Raw genomic sequence first — 14,813 nt, 5'->3', positions numbered from 1 at the left:
TGGTTAACCTCTAGCCACCTCAAACCTAACGCCCTCAAAACAGAATTCTTACTTATATCTCCATCCAAGCAAACCCCCATTGTAGAGAAATAAGGGAAAAACCTCTCCGTTCTCAACTGCACACCCCACATCATTGATTGTACAAAATTGCTAGGAATAGTGCTGGATAGGAATGTAAACATGCAGGATAACATCTGCACTTCTATCAAAGGAGTGAATTTTCAACTGAGCATTCTCAGGAAACTTAAACCCTTCCTTCCCAATGATGACTTCAAATCTGCGGTACAATCAAGACCCTTGCTATGGTTAACCTACACCTCATTCTTTGAGAAGGAAACGTGTTCACGCCTGTTTTATTGATGTAACTTGACGTTTGTTGAAAAATGCAGTAGATTGACATGTCATTACTGTCTCAGTTTGCCAAAAGTGAGCGGGCTTCCTTTCAGAGGGACGTGTCTATATGGCATAATCGGTTTTATGTAAATAGCCGTGTATATGGGCATTCAAAAGTTGTGAATTGTGAAGAAATGTTAAAGGTGTTCCGTGTCCTACCCACCGGCTGGAAGAATTCTAAAGTGTATGAATATGACTGGTGCAGTTCTATTTTTTCCCTAAAAAATAACATGCATTTCTGATTTTTTGCTTGTACTCGATAGTGACATGGCATGATGGCATTTTGGAGACTTGCTGTGTGTCATGTTTTTTCTTACATCTGAACATTGACACTTGCAAGAAACTTTAGGTCCCACAATGATATATACAATTTTAATCAAGAATAATGCCCCATCACATTGATTAATTTATTCTCTAGAACTACAAACAATTGTTCACATTCAATTATATTTTTGACTAAAAACAATTTTATTTAGAAAGCCTAATGTTATTGCTCCTTTGACATTTTACATTCTATGAGAATATGACAGCCCCTTTGTATTCAGTTGGAAGGTGGGTGAGCCTGCACATAAAAAGCTACTGCAAAGAAAGAACGATCTGACACTGAAATTAACTTTTCGTAACCGGTCTGTTTTTTTATTTTATATTGCATTGGTATTGCCTACATGAAAGGCGTAGGAACGGAAGTCTTTTCATTGTTATTCACTGTATTTCCAACTCTAGGTCTGCGAACACGGAAGATGTGTCGAAATGGGGAGCATTTACAAAACAGGAGATTGTGCGAAAAACTGTACTGGGAATTCGGTAAGATATAAATATAAATATTATTCAGTGATCACCGAGGTGCACTTTTTCTACTTTTGTCAATTGTTAAAATTGCCTTCTAGAAGAGTAGGAGCGGCGCATTTTGATTTTGGATCTGGAACCTGTGTACAAAACATAACATTTCTTATTTTCAAAAAACAATATATCATATATCATAAAACCAGAGTCAATTTTCTACAGTGGGGGTGAAAACATCAACATCTCCAGTGATATTGATGTCTTCTACAAATCTAGAGGGTGCCTACTAACAGTCCATAAGTAGCTAATGCTCAGTGCTATTCAAAACCATGGGTTCTCTCGCTTCAGATCACATTTTCACATAGTTACTAAGCGCTTACCAAAAACCTTAATAACATACAACATTCAAGAATTTCCCCCAGATTAACTAGAGTCTTAAACAATATATGATCTGTGTTTTTGGTCATCAACAACAAGGTGAGGGATGAAACTCACTGGCAATCCCTAAGATTGCGCTTAAATCCATTGTTTTTCACCCACCATTTCAGGTTTGGGCCTAGTCATATGCAAATCAGTCTTGATTCTGCTCTAATGGGAACCGTCCAGTCCGAACTGCCAGATAAGATCCTCCTTGAACCAGAACACAAGCAATCCAGGACTCATCAGCCAGATATAGATTGGCTCCAGTGAGCCAGTGAGCACTGGACCCATGTCTGGGCATACCCATCACACTTAAGGCATCAAAACAAGAACATGGATTGAATGTGTGAATTGTTCCCCAGTCACCGGCAATTAATCAGGCTGCATCCAAATCCATAATTTTTTTGCCAACCTTTCCCCCTCAGTTTGGATCCAGCCATATCCAAATCAGTCTGGAATATGCTCCATACTCAGGTGACAGTGTGTGCAAAATTACAATGGACTGAGGTATGGCCAGAGTATTTACCAGTGTCTGATATTAATTCAAGCATTTTTTAATAAAGAAGATATAAAATAAAGATGGATTCCATCCAACAAATGACTGAGTGCCTCAATGTGAAACACCATCCGAACACACCCTGTATTTCCTCAACCAAACACCAGATATTCCAAGGAGTGGTAAAAATCTTATCCTTAACATCATGTACCTGACATGTTCCATCCCTCACATTGAGTCCACACTTATCTGGGGCCTTCTTCAGGGATAGAATTGTGTCCCTGACTGTAAAAACTACACATTCAATCTGTGTGTGTATAAGAGGCCTAAAGCTCTCACTTGTGATTATAATCCATCTGTGGATCATACCTGAAGATAGAAAAAAACAAATTGTCATAGTGAACTTTAGACTACCTCGTAAAACAATGGGTCTGTTACATCTTGTTATAGGAGTTATAGAACAATTAATTATTGATTAATAAAAGGCCTGCTTATATCATTAGGTCTAGTGATTTGTGAAAATATTCCTTAACAATTATTAAACACACACCTCCCAGAAATCACATGTAAGAAACGGCGTGTATCGCTTAAAATCAAGAGGGGGGTTGTTGTAGAGTGAGTAAGGGAGAGAAAAAGCATTGTTCATGAATTGAGTTAAAGTGAGGAAACACAGACATACTTCTTACCATAGGATAGGGTTATTCTGGCATCATGCGTATCTGGTGCCTGGTGCCATCCTGTAGTCACACTCTAGTTCAAGAGGAGAAATGATAAAAAAAACTAATGCAAGCCAATCTCTAAATTATACAGTGTTCTTCCTCTTGTTGACTTGTTTTTTTTAAAATGACTCGTTTTTTATTCTTTCAACCAGATGGTATCCATGGACCGTAATGGTGCTTATATCGTATGAAAAAGGTTGCTTCAGTTTTCTCTCAATCAGTTTTGTCACATGATTATTTGAATATATTGACAGCTTCTGTCGGTGTTCGGAGTACTGGGTGTTTCTGTATTCTAAACACAATGTATATAGCAGTCTATCAGGCATGTGTAGTGCACAAGATATATTTTGTCCCTTTAGACTGAATTGTACATTTTGTAGGTAAAAGCATGAAACTTGGCAGAAGTGCTGTTTACACCCAAATTGTAAGTGGCTGCCAATTTACATTTTTCACTCATATCTCCTGAATGTATTAACTGTTTTTACTTCAATTCAATTCAATATCTTTATCTAATCTGATAGAACAAGACCATATGTACATAAAAATATTACAATATCCACGGTCTCACAAAAAATTGAAAGATAATCTTACATTAGTTTAAGAACAGTTAAAAAATAAATGTGCATAAACAGGCTTTAAAAACTCCACATTACATCAAATAGCCATACTTTACCAAAGAGAAAAAAGTGCAAATCTCAATCAAATTTTAAGGCAACAATACACTTGTGTAGGAAATTGTCAGAGGTCTGAAGAAAATATTATTATTATTATTTATTTGATCAAAAATATGATCAATTACATCATAAAAAACAGTACATCAGAATAAAAACAATTAATATTACATTAAAAGAATGTTCATAGAAATATCCATAAAAAAAGGTAATAAGTCCTGTAAAAACACAATAGGCAGAATCATCTATTGAGACAGATTGAGCAAAATAGGCACAGCAATGTTCAAAGACTGGTTAACACATTTGGACCTCCTCCACTAGGCAAATAGCAGGAATCTCAAAATAGCAAACTCTAACCAGCGTGTAGTATCAGATTAAAAAATGTGTGTAGCTTCGGAATGACACCTAATAGAAAGCATACGACAAGCAGGAGCTATCCAGGTTCCTCTAAAATCTGCATAGGACGGACAGAGAAAGTGCTCAAGTGTCTCGGGAGCAACATGGCAAGAGGGGCACAGTAAATTATCCAACACATTTCCCCAACTACTTCTCCTTGTTTTTAGAGGAATGGTTCCGTATCTAAGTTGGGTATACAATGCTCGTGCCTGCGGTGGCTCGATGTTGTCCAGAAAAGACTTGCAGCCAAAGCTACCTTTGACATTTGAAAACCTCACAGTTAAAATGCCATATGGAAAGCATTCAATACTTTCCAAGACCATCAGGTCCCAAGACCTTTTTTTTATCAAGTGGGACCATAGATTTAGTAATGGTCCCAGGTTCCTTCCACAGCTGCCCCAACCCTATTTTTAAAAACCAGGCCTTGATCTTGTTGAACCACTTGATTCAACCTGATTGCATGTGCAAGTCTATCAGCTCAACCATGGCTTCCTTCAGTGGGACCTTGGTGTTACTTGTCCAAACCCTTATCCAGAATAAAATAGCCCGGAGAATGGAAAAGTGTTTGATTGGTTTTAGACCAAGATCTAGTCTTAGAGGCAGAAGTGGTGTGTTCACTGGCTGGTTCATAATGACTCATATAGAGCCGCTCCTAGACCTTTTGCCCTATGCAGTTCTAGAATAGGTGGCATGGGCCGGTAGGGGAGGCCCTAGCCCTACGTACTAAGGCACAATCTACATGCTGGAGGGTCAAAATGCTCTTTACCAGCTGTGCATTCCATGCCAGCCTATCGCTAATGCGTACTCCCAGGTAGTCAAAAGACTTTACTTGCTCCAAAACTTGCGTACCCAACGCAAGTTTGCCTTTACTAGTATCAAAGGGATTAAAGGACATATATTTAATTTTGGAGCAGTTTGTTTCTAAGCTCTTTTATTTGCAGGCTTTAGCCAATTTATTTAAGAGGTTTTGAATTCCTCGAGGTGTTCTAGCAACAAGCAGTGTGTTGTCTGCAAATAGCAGACATGGCACTACTCTACCTGCCATTTTCAGGGGTCACCGCCCCAATTATACCATTGATATAGAGGGTAAATAATGTCGGGGCAAGGACACAACCTTGGCACACGCCTTTCCGAACCAGTCTGTTATTGGTCAGGCTGTCATCGGTATTCCACCTAACCTTAGCATAGGTGTCGTGGTGTAGCCGAATCACGATTCTGAGTATGTAGGGTGGTAGTCCTAATTCGCTCAAGGCTAGCCAAAGTTGGGACCAGTCTTTTGAGTCAAAGGACGTTTTTAAATTCACAAACACCACATACAAATTACCTCCTCTGATGGTTACTTCCTTCCATAGTAGCAGGAGGCATCTAAAGACTTGGTCAGTGGTGCTTGTGGAGTCCATGAAACCTGCCTGTAAGTCAGACAGAACATTATAATCCTCTATCCAATTATGGATTCTGGCCAAAATGATTTTACAAAAGATTTTTGGGGGAACATCTATAAATGCTAATGGGCCTGTAATTACAAGGTGACCCTTTGTCACCTTTTTTGTGGATGGGAATAATGTTGGCGCCCCGCCAAGTTTCCGGGAGGGCTCCCCCATGCAAGAAGTTGTTAAATACTTTTTGGAGCAGGGGGCCCCATATAAAGGGTTCGGCTTCAATGAGGGAGCTTGTCTTAGCTCGGGGCTTCCATGCTCAGCAACAAATTTATGGCCAAGATGTTTTTGTCTAATGTTATATTGTCTTCATCAGATATTCCAAAATCCTGAGGGTACATGTATATGCCAGAGTCATAAAGGAGCCCCTGACCTACAAATAAATCCCCAAAATAATCCTCCCACACCTGGGGCTGGATGTGGAAGTATGTTTCCATTTCTAGATTTGGTGACTCCTTCGACAGAAGGTGCCAACAGAGTTGGCTGTTCTTACGTTTTGCAGCATCTCAGTCCCTTTTTGCCTTATTTTGTGCCAATTTTTAAGACTTTCTGCAACTTTTTACGTCTATAGGAGACTTCCATTTCACTGCCTCAAATAAGTCATCACTAGATTTATTACAAGCTTCCTTAAACCAGGGGGCTGTTTTCCGCTTTGGTCGAATACAGTTTTTATAAAAAAGAGGTCTTTTATTTGTGATAATTTTTTAACAAGTGGTCATAACAGCTTCTGGCCCTATGGTAGGGAATACTCAGGTCCATTAGAGTCTGCTCCACCTCTGTGTATATTTTGGGGAGTACAGTTGGATCAGCTAAAATAAGGGGCCACTTAACTCGCTATTGTTATTTGTAGTAATGACCAGAGTGCTCTTACTCCTAAGGGGACCATACAATGAGGCTAGACCGGTCAACATGAGAGACCAAGCGTTATGATCACTGTCTTCCCGGATTAGGATAACCATGTCTTTGACACTAGGCCAAAGATCTAGTACGACAAAAGTATAGTTGATCCGAGTCTTGGAGGCCTCCCTCTTGAATGTATGACACGCTCCTTTATCGGAGTGTGTCCGGCCGTTACAGGCTCTAACCCCATATGCAATAGTGAGTGACAAAACTTGTTGGCCCACACTAGTGCATTTCTTGATAGGTGGTATCATAAGTTTAGCGATCCCCCTGGCCGTATCCTCCTCTGAGATGTATGTAATCAACCGGTTCAAAAGTTGTATTAAAGTCTCCAGTGATTATCAGTTGATAGCTCCCCAAGGCTGAGTCAAGGTAGTTAGACAGAGTTGTTATTGTCCCTGAAGGTCTATGTGGGCTAATCACCCAGTTATAGATGTTAAAAAGTCTAATTTGCACATTCTCCTTACCCAGTGAGAGTTCTAGCCCAAGTATCTCATCTGCATCAATATTTAAAACCTTTTAAATTTAAAGCATAGATGATACCCGTCCATTAGCTTACAACAGCCAGGGTCGATTATCTTGGTCTTAATACCGGCTACATTCTGTTGTAAACGTATCTAGGACCCTATTTAAATATTCCCGATTTATGCCCTTATGTGGTTATAACAAATCATATCCTTATAAAGGCATAATAATAATATCCATATTAAGTCATAGCCAATGCAGTCCAAATACGGCAAGGCTACTCCCATAGACTCCTAGAAAGCACAACTCCTTCTTAAACAAACCAAGCCTCCAGCAGCCTGGGAATTCCCCCTGCTTCTGTATTGATTTGTCCTAGAACTCCTGGAGTCCTGAAAGAACTGCGAGTTCTTAGTGACGTCTTATGTCCAACCTTACGTTAAACTCGGCACCTTCCAGGTATAAATATACCAGCAGCTGCCCTAGCAAAACACATGGTGGTTTGGAGCAGATCAGCTATCTACTTGCCCGACGCCCTGCTGTGGCAAGTGCCGAAGGAAGCCGACCCTCCCATTGACGCACTGAGAGAGACGCTGTCTTATCTCCTGCCGAGAAATCCAGCTCCAGTGTTTCCAGTCACCCTTGCGGATTGCTGGGAGATCGAGTCCAGAGAGAGAGATACAAGACCTCCTTCATTCTATAACCAAGGTACGGAGCTGATTAGACCCATAGAGAATTCTTGATTCAGATTCTTGGCAAAAACTATCTTAACTTAAACTGCAGCTCACTTACTCCTTCCCACGTACTAGGCTTAGGTTAGGTACACCGGGGTAGGCGTATCTTAGAAGCACCAGTTGAGTACGTTTAGTCAATGGTTTTATATATGTATATATTTTATCTATTTTAAACACCGTATGGCTTAGAAACCATACCATGCTTTTACAGCATTATTTTATAATACTCCTTTTACTGTACGCACTTTACTTTATGAGAAGTATTGCAATTGTGGCAACTCACTTCTCTTGCATGAGAAAGAAGACTGTTCAATAAATAACCACTTTTATTGAAAACGCCCGTCTCTCTATTTCTCTCCGCTTCTGGTGAAACTAAGCATGCACGATTGACTGAGTGAAATAGTTATCTATTGTTTCCGCGACTCTGGAGATATACTCCTTATTCTGGAGGGAGCAAAGTTGTCATGTTTATGCGGTTATCAGAAACTAATCCCTTCTTGTCTATTCAGGAAAGTTAACACCTTCTTGTTTACTCGAGAACGTTTCTAGTGACCTCTGAGCTAGCTGGCATTCATAATTAAGTCTAACATATTCAATAGAGACCTAGCCGACCTAAGTCCTTCGTCTAAACTATCGTTTATGTTATTCCAATGCGCAGAGCCTATTGGGAATATAGGAACTACACTACAATTCCAGGATAACATTTACAAATCCTCGGAATTGTCTAAGGATTCCTGTGTGAGCCCAAAGTTGTTGATGACCCCCCTGAGCATTTGTTGGGAACGGAGATGAATACTATTTGTTGCAGGTTCATTTAAACCGGGATCACTATTGATACATGGAAAAGATGTGACAATGGACTGTATAGCAGATAAACCTTCTGCAGGGGATAAGGGTGCTCTGGATAGTCCATCTTGAGAATCCAGAGTACTCAGGAGATGATACGTATTTCTAATTTCCAAAGGGGGGCCTCCTGGAATGTGGGAGGCATTGCATAGGCCACATCATTGGCCAGAGTGTTCCTCTCACTATTTCCAAGGTGCCTGTAAAAGAAGCTAAGTGATAAGATGGCAATCACTTTTCCCAGCCTCTAGGTATTTAAGTGGGACTCCCATCCCAACAGTCGACTAGCAATATTTGAGGATCTGCAATTTATTACAATACAGTCTCCAGGTAATGACTTGTGTAACGGGCCCACCCACCTGACTCGTCTCACGAATAAAATATCTTGATGGTCAGAGTTTAGAAAATTTATATTCTGCTGAAGCCTATAGCAGGTTTTAGTGTTTAATTGAGATTGTTATTCAATTTGATTTTCAGCAGAGTGGGAACATTGGTGAGAATGGCTACATAGGGGCAACACGTTGGTGGGAGTTGTAGGGTCACTTTATCATCATGATTAATTGGAATATTTTTGTGGGACAATATTGAGCATGTGTGGGGAGGGAGGCAGGTGGCAGGCAACTTCGCTCTGCCATGGCGTGTGCGTAATGTTGCCTATTACGCCTACTTGTAAATCGCGAAGTAGGCAACACTATGCACACTCCATGGACGGAGCGGAGCACTGCGCCCACCCATAGTTTAAACTAGGTCATGGTCAGTCCTATGCTCAAGAAATTGTAATGGTTGAGGTAGATCCTACCTAGCTAAAAAGAATGGATGCCCTATGGGAATGTTATGTTCCAGGGGGGCAGTCTCTAACGCGGGGTCGACATGTTTCATGCCAGGGTGTTCAAAAAGAATCGGGTGACACTTCTTCAGGACCAATGTGAAGTGTGGCGCACAACTACAGATAGGCTCATAAATTTGTAACAGGTAGCCTGGAAGTGGGACCTAGTAGTCCTAAATTGGGCATAGTAGAAATCCTTCATTATAGGGACTTTGGCCGGACGGGGTTGAAAAGGGAATCGGAGCGAGGGTAGGCTTACAATTAAGTTGCCGCCACCCTGCTTTGTGGAGCAACATTGAGCTCCCTTTTCAACCCCGTCTGGCCTTAGTCCCTATATTGAAGGGTTTCTAATACGCCCAGTATAGGACTACTAGGGCCCACTTACAGGCTACCTATTACAAATTTATGAGCCTATCTGTAGTTGTGTACCACACTTCACATTGGTCCTGAAGAAGTGCCACCCGATTCTTTTCGAAGACCCTGGCACAAAACATGTCGACCCCACGTTAGGGATTGCCCCTCAGGAACATAACATTCCCACAGGGCAGAGCAGGCACACACCGGAGGCCGTGAGGGAAACGGCCGCGCTGCAGACACCAGCGGCGCTCTTCCTGCCGTGAGGGAAATGGCCACGCTGCTCACCGGACTACACCTCCCAGCTGCCCCACTGCACCTCTGACGCTACTGCTGCGCCCGGAGGCAACATAAGAATGCAGTACCCCTCCCGCCTCGCGGGACGGGCGCCGGCGGGCGCCGGGCTAAACCCGGGCAAAGGGCGGGCAGTCTGTGGCAGTCCAGGGCAGGACGAGGCTGGGCTGGGCAACCCATCGTTGCTGTTGTGAACGACTATTCAGTAAGTTTTACACTAAAAACGTTTTAAATGACATTATTTTTAACGTAGTACCTTGTGCGCTTCTGGTGTATCTGTGCCGATTTAAAACAGTATTGTTTGTCACTAACTATCCGTTCATCATAGTCCCATAGTCCTTGGGACCAACTACCGGCATTCAAAATGTCCAAAGACAAATCCACTATGGACAATTATTTAGTCAAAGTGGTAAATAAGATCAATAACGACCGGAGAAAGTTGCTGGGCCGGGAGAGTCAAGCTGACCTACCCCTTACAACTCCCATCGATGATACCGAAGTAATTGTGGCCGCAAATCGTGACCTTGATGTCATACCAACAGAATTACCAGCAACACCGGCCCCTAGTCAGGATTTTTCCATAGTCTCTGATGATATCACGCTATGCCGATCTCCTGCCCTGAGAACAATGAGGGCCTGTAGAAAACAACAAACTAAGCGCGGGGGAAATAACAACAAGAGAAGAGTTGAAAATACACCAAAGAACACTGCTTGTGACAACGAGACTCTAATTAAGAACAATGCTGCTAATGTTAACACTGAGCAACTGGATCTATTAGCTAGTATTATAGAGGGAAAACTTGAATCTATTGTTAAACCACTGGTAGACAAAATAGACCTACTTACAGCTGAAGTGTCCAGGTTAGGTAGACTATTAGATGTGCATACTGGCAAGATTGACAGTCTTGGGTCCAAAGAGAGGAGTGTATCATGTAATGATACTGTCCCTAAACCACATGCTGGGGGGCCTAGTCGAAATAAATTAGATATACCAGTCCCGCCAGTGGAAAGTAAAATCGCTAAGGTAACAGCGGTGCCTGTAAGTATGCCTGGAGCATTAGTACCCAAGAAAAGTTGTTCTATTAATCTCCCGCCAGATTTGCACCCTATGTTGTTGTCCTTTCTAACGTTCCCTCTCTAGATGTCAGTCAGGATCAATCCCCTTTGGAGTCACATGATTTGCTAAAATACAAAACGGTCTCATGGTTACATAGGCACTGTGGGTTTCCAACCAATTACTCTGACCAAATTTTAACAACTAGAAGGGTACATTGGATTAGCAACGCAAAAAAATCCTGTAGGGGTGATTGTGTGATCGTTAATTTCAAATATCCACAGCATGTCGCAACTGTCTTGCTTAGAGCAGCCTCTCTAACTCCAAATGAGAACGAGGTACTGGTACGGCCATTGGGGTATTTTTATAATCATCTCAGTAAGATACCTACTGTTACTCAAAGAGCTAGGCCCCTTACCCCCAATTACTGCACAGCTTTTGAGGTACCAACGCAGAACAGATACCAAGCTCTGAGTTCCCTGGACCAAAACGATTGACATCTAAAGGATACTGGGCCTTTGTTGTGCAAAACTCATAATGCCCAAGAAAAGAATTCAGGCGGGACAAGCACAAACTCAGAGCAAAGCTGGGATAAATCCACTAAAGTGATTATTTAAAGTGGTCTACTTTCTGCCTCTGCTAAAGAGAGGTGGGTGAATAACCAGCGTTTATTGTGCGTTGAGGACCATAATGCTGGTGCAATTAAGGTTGACCAACTTGTACACTGTGCTAATTATAATGGTGTCCAGGAGAACCTCAAAAACTTTATCACAGGGGGTACCTCTATTGTTAGATGGAACACTGATCCTGAGGTCGAGAAGAACCCACACAATAAGTATACCACTGATAGTGGACCCTCAGGTGAGCCCATGACATCTTTACCTGCTAGCAATAAAGCAAGAGTAGCTATGACCATAGAACGGTCCAACTTTGAGGGAGCTAACAGCCATGCAGCAAACACATCAAGTATAAGCTACGATGAGGTGGTTTAGTACCATTTAATTACAACTCTAGACACAACCCATGCTACAAGAAATTGTATCCGTGATGCTATAAATAAGGGGTTGCTACCAGTAGAGGAAACCCTAATCAGCCATCCTAACCTTATAGTGGTATCCTGGAACATCGCGGGTCTGGCTAAAAATCTCTCAGATCCCGATTGGTTTAATTATATAGACTCCAGTGATATTTGCCTGCTACAGGAAACTTGGGCCCTTGATGTACCACACAGAGTAGGGTACAAAACCTTTAATATAGAGGCGGTAGCGTCAACCCGAGGGAGACCCTCGGGGGAACTTACAGTGTGGATTAAAGTGTCTCTCAAGGTAAATATTAAGCAATTAGAGACAGATTCAGCCGACATACTGAGGCTGGAAGTTAACTTAAGGGATGGTAGGCGTATTACTGTCTTTAATGTATACAACCGACCGTGTGGGCTGTCAAAAGAGTCAACAATCCTGGAAAAACTGGACAGCCTTCTTGTTAATAATGTAGACTCGCCAAGCATTCTGATCGGAGGGGATTTTTATTGTAATTTCGAACCAATCAAGGAGTTTGGTGATGTCTTTGGAGATAAGGACAGTGCTAACAATATCCCCTCTCTATCCTACACGGAGGGAGTGCGCTGCATGACCCTAGCTGTGCAAATGACAAAACTAGTTGCAGTACTGGAATGAGGGCTTGTAATGACCGCTTCCAATCTGATTCCCCCAAGGCCTCCACCTTTGTTAAAAATAATTCCCATAGTTGTATAGATTATATGCTGGTATCCCTTGACATTTGGTCTTATCTGATAGACTTTAAAATTGTCTCAAGGTATGAAAGTGACCATCGGCCGTTGCAGTTGTCAATAAACCACCGATTGCTCCCTAGTAGTCGCCCAATGTCAGATGTTCTCCCCTTGGAGAAGAAATCCCATGATGCCCCAGTAATGAGTAATAATAGGCGTTCCCTTAAATGGTCTAGCATATTGGGAAATGGGGAGGCATTGTCTAGCATCTATCAACTCTTTGCAGATACATTTTCCAATCATTTATCCCATCCAGTAGAGGACAATGATTTTATAGATACACATACCAAGTTTTTTACATCTCTTGTACCCTACGTGTCGAAAATGCCAAAAAAAAGGTTGATGCACCAAATTAGTGCTGTAGGGTCCAAACCTTGGTACAACAAGGAGTGTCGCTTATCAAAGAGTTCACTTATAGATGCTATTAAGAACAAGACACCAGATGTGATTAGGGCCCTTAAGAGCGAATATAAGAAGACCCAGCTCAACGCCAGAGCCCTTTGGGACAAGGAATGTTGGGAGAATATGTTATTAGCTGCTAAGGCTAAGGATAGTGTGGGGTTTTGGAAACTTGTTGCCAATGAGAAAAACAGAGATAAACCAACCGAAGATGTGTTTATTGACGAGCAAACCTGGGTCAATCATTTCACCCAATTATATGAAGCCCCAGGAAACAAGGAGTCATCTGTTGATAATTGCTCTAGAACTGCATATAGCACAAACCCCCTAGTGTTTAGTCTATAAGAAACTGAGCAAGCTATTAGCTCAGTTAAAAATGGCAAAGCGCCTGGTCTAGACAAAATACCTGGGGACCTGTATAAGCATTAAATTGGAGTGTGGGCACCCTACATTAACCATCTTTTTAACATATTTGCTACCAGTGGTAATCTACCTGATAGTTGGAGGGGCGCTGAAATCATTTTAATTTTCAAAAAGGGAGATAGAGGTGTCCCTTCTTACTATCGTCCCATTAGTCTTTTAGACATTTTGCTAAAGATTTTTGCGAGGCACCTTTTAATTCGTACAAATCAGTGGATTGATGAGAATGATGTCTTTACCAAATTTCAAGCAGGCTTTAGACGTAACACCAGTACAATCAATCAAGTGTTCAGATTTTGCTGTATTTGTTGGAAATATGTTTTTTTATTGAAGGGACATATTTATGTAGCTTTTGTTGACCTTAGGGCAGCTTTTGATTTAGTTTTGCGGGATCGTTTATGGGATTGTTTGTTTGAAATGAGACTACCAGTCTGCTTACTCGAGCAGATTAGAAGACTGAGACTGCACAATAACAACTTTGCAAGGATACGCTGGGGTCCAAATGGGGAACTATCTAATCCTGTTCCAATTAGGCGGGGAGTCCGCCAAGGGTGCGTTTCGGCCACTACTCTCTTTTCCTTATTTGTCAATGATATTCCGGCACATTTAGATGAGAGTCAAAATGACTCACCTAAGTTGAATGGAGAGAGGGTTCCCGCACTCTTATTTGCGGACGATACCATTCTGATCTCACAAACCCCGAGTGGTCTGCAAAACCTTTTAAACTCCTTCAAATTGTACTGTGATAAGAAGGGTCTAGAAATCAATACAAATAGGAGCAAATGTATGGCCCTTAATCCCCACAAATCCTTCAAGGGCCATTTCCTTCTTAACAATCAAAAACTGGAACTTGTATCGGAGTTTTCCTACTTGGGCGTCTCTCTTGACTCCAAAAATTCCTGGAAGACACAACTAGAAAAAAGTAAAACTATTTTTAATCAGAACACTTTACCCATCACAAGACGACATGGGGCCAGCATAAACAAATCTATTACACCAGCTCTGGAAGTGTTTAAATTCAAGGCACAGGCCGGTGCCCTATATGGTGCCGAAGTTTGGGTATGAATGCGGGGAATCTTTTTAAGAAAAGCGAGAATAACTTCTATAGGAGTATTTTGATATTGCCCACACGCACTCCACTCTTACCCCTTTTTTTAGACCTTAACATGAAGCGAACGGACCATCTTGCAGTACTCCGTCCACTCCTATATTGGGTTAGACTATGGAGTACTCCAGATCTTGCTGATTACAAAAGTGGTATCCTAGAAGTAAAGAACCTTGATGCTTATAATACTAACCCTTGGTTAAAGCATGTAAAAACTTGGCTTATTCAAATTGGTCTTACCCACTTCTGGGAAAACCCTGCACTTTTGACACAAAGTTGCAAGAAGCTTGTAAAGGCAAGATTCTGGTCTTATATCTCT

The 14,813-nt window shown here is 41.6% G+C and overlaps 1 protein-coding gene and 1 long non-coding RNA gene across 4 annotated transcripts in view; one reads left to right on the top strand and one right to left on the bottom strand.

Moving 5' to 3' along the window:
- Window positions 1-14,813, top strand: part of LOC144791743 (zinc metalloproteinase-disintegrin-like lachestatin-1) — a 4,387,327-nt gene that overhangs the window by 3,842,890 nt on the left and 529,624 nt on the right. For all 3 annotated transcript variants that reach the window (XM_078666511.1, XM_078666510.1, XM_078666512.1), the window contains one exon: window positions 1,117-1,197. In XM_078666511.1, the coding sequence (XP_078522637.1) occupies window positions 1,117-1,197 (81 nt within the window). The remainder of the gene's footprint in view (window positions 1-1,116; window positions 1,198-14,813) is intronic.
- LOC144791746 (uncharacterized) overlaps window positions 1-14,813 on the bottom strand; it is a 182,044-nt gene that overhangs the window by 42,042 nt on the left and 125,189 nt on the right. The window lies entirely within an intron of this gene.

The sequence above is a fragment of the Lissotriton helveticus genome, chromosome 11 (genome assembly GCF_964261635.1).
Source record: "Lissotriton helveticus chromosome 11, aLisHel1.1, whole genome shotgun sequence".
NCBI classification, from domain to species: domain Eukaryota; kingdom Metazoa; phylum Chordata; class Amphibia; order Caudata; family Salamandridae; genus Lissotriton; species Lissotriton helveticus.
The sequence above is the reverse complement of the archived record's forward strand: the minus strand, read 5'-3'. Positions and strand labels throughout refer to the sequence as shown.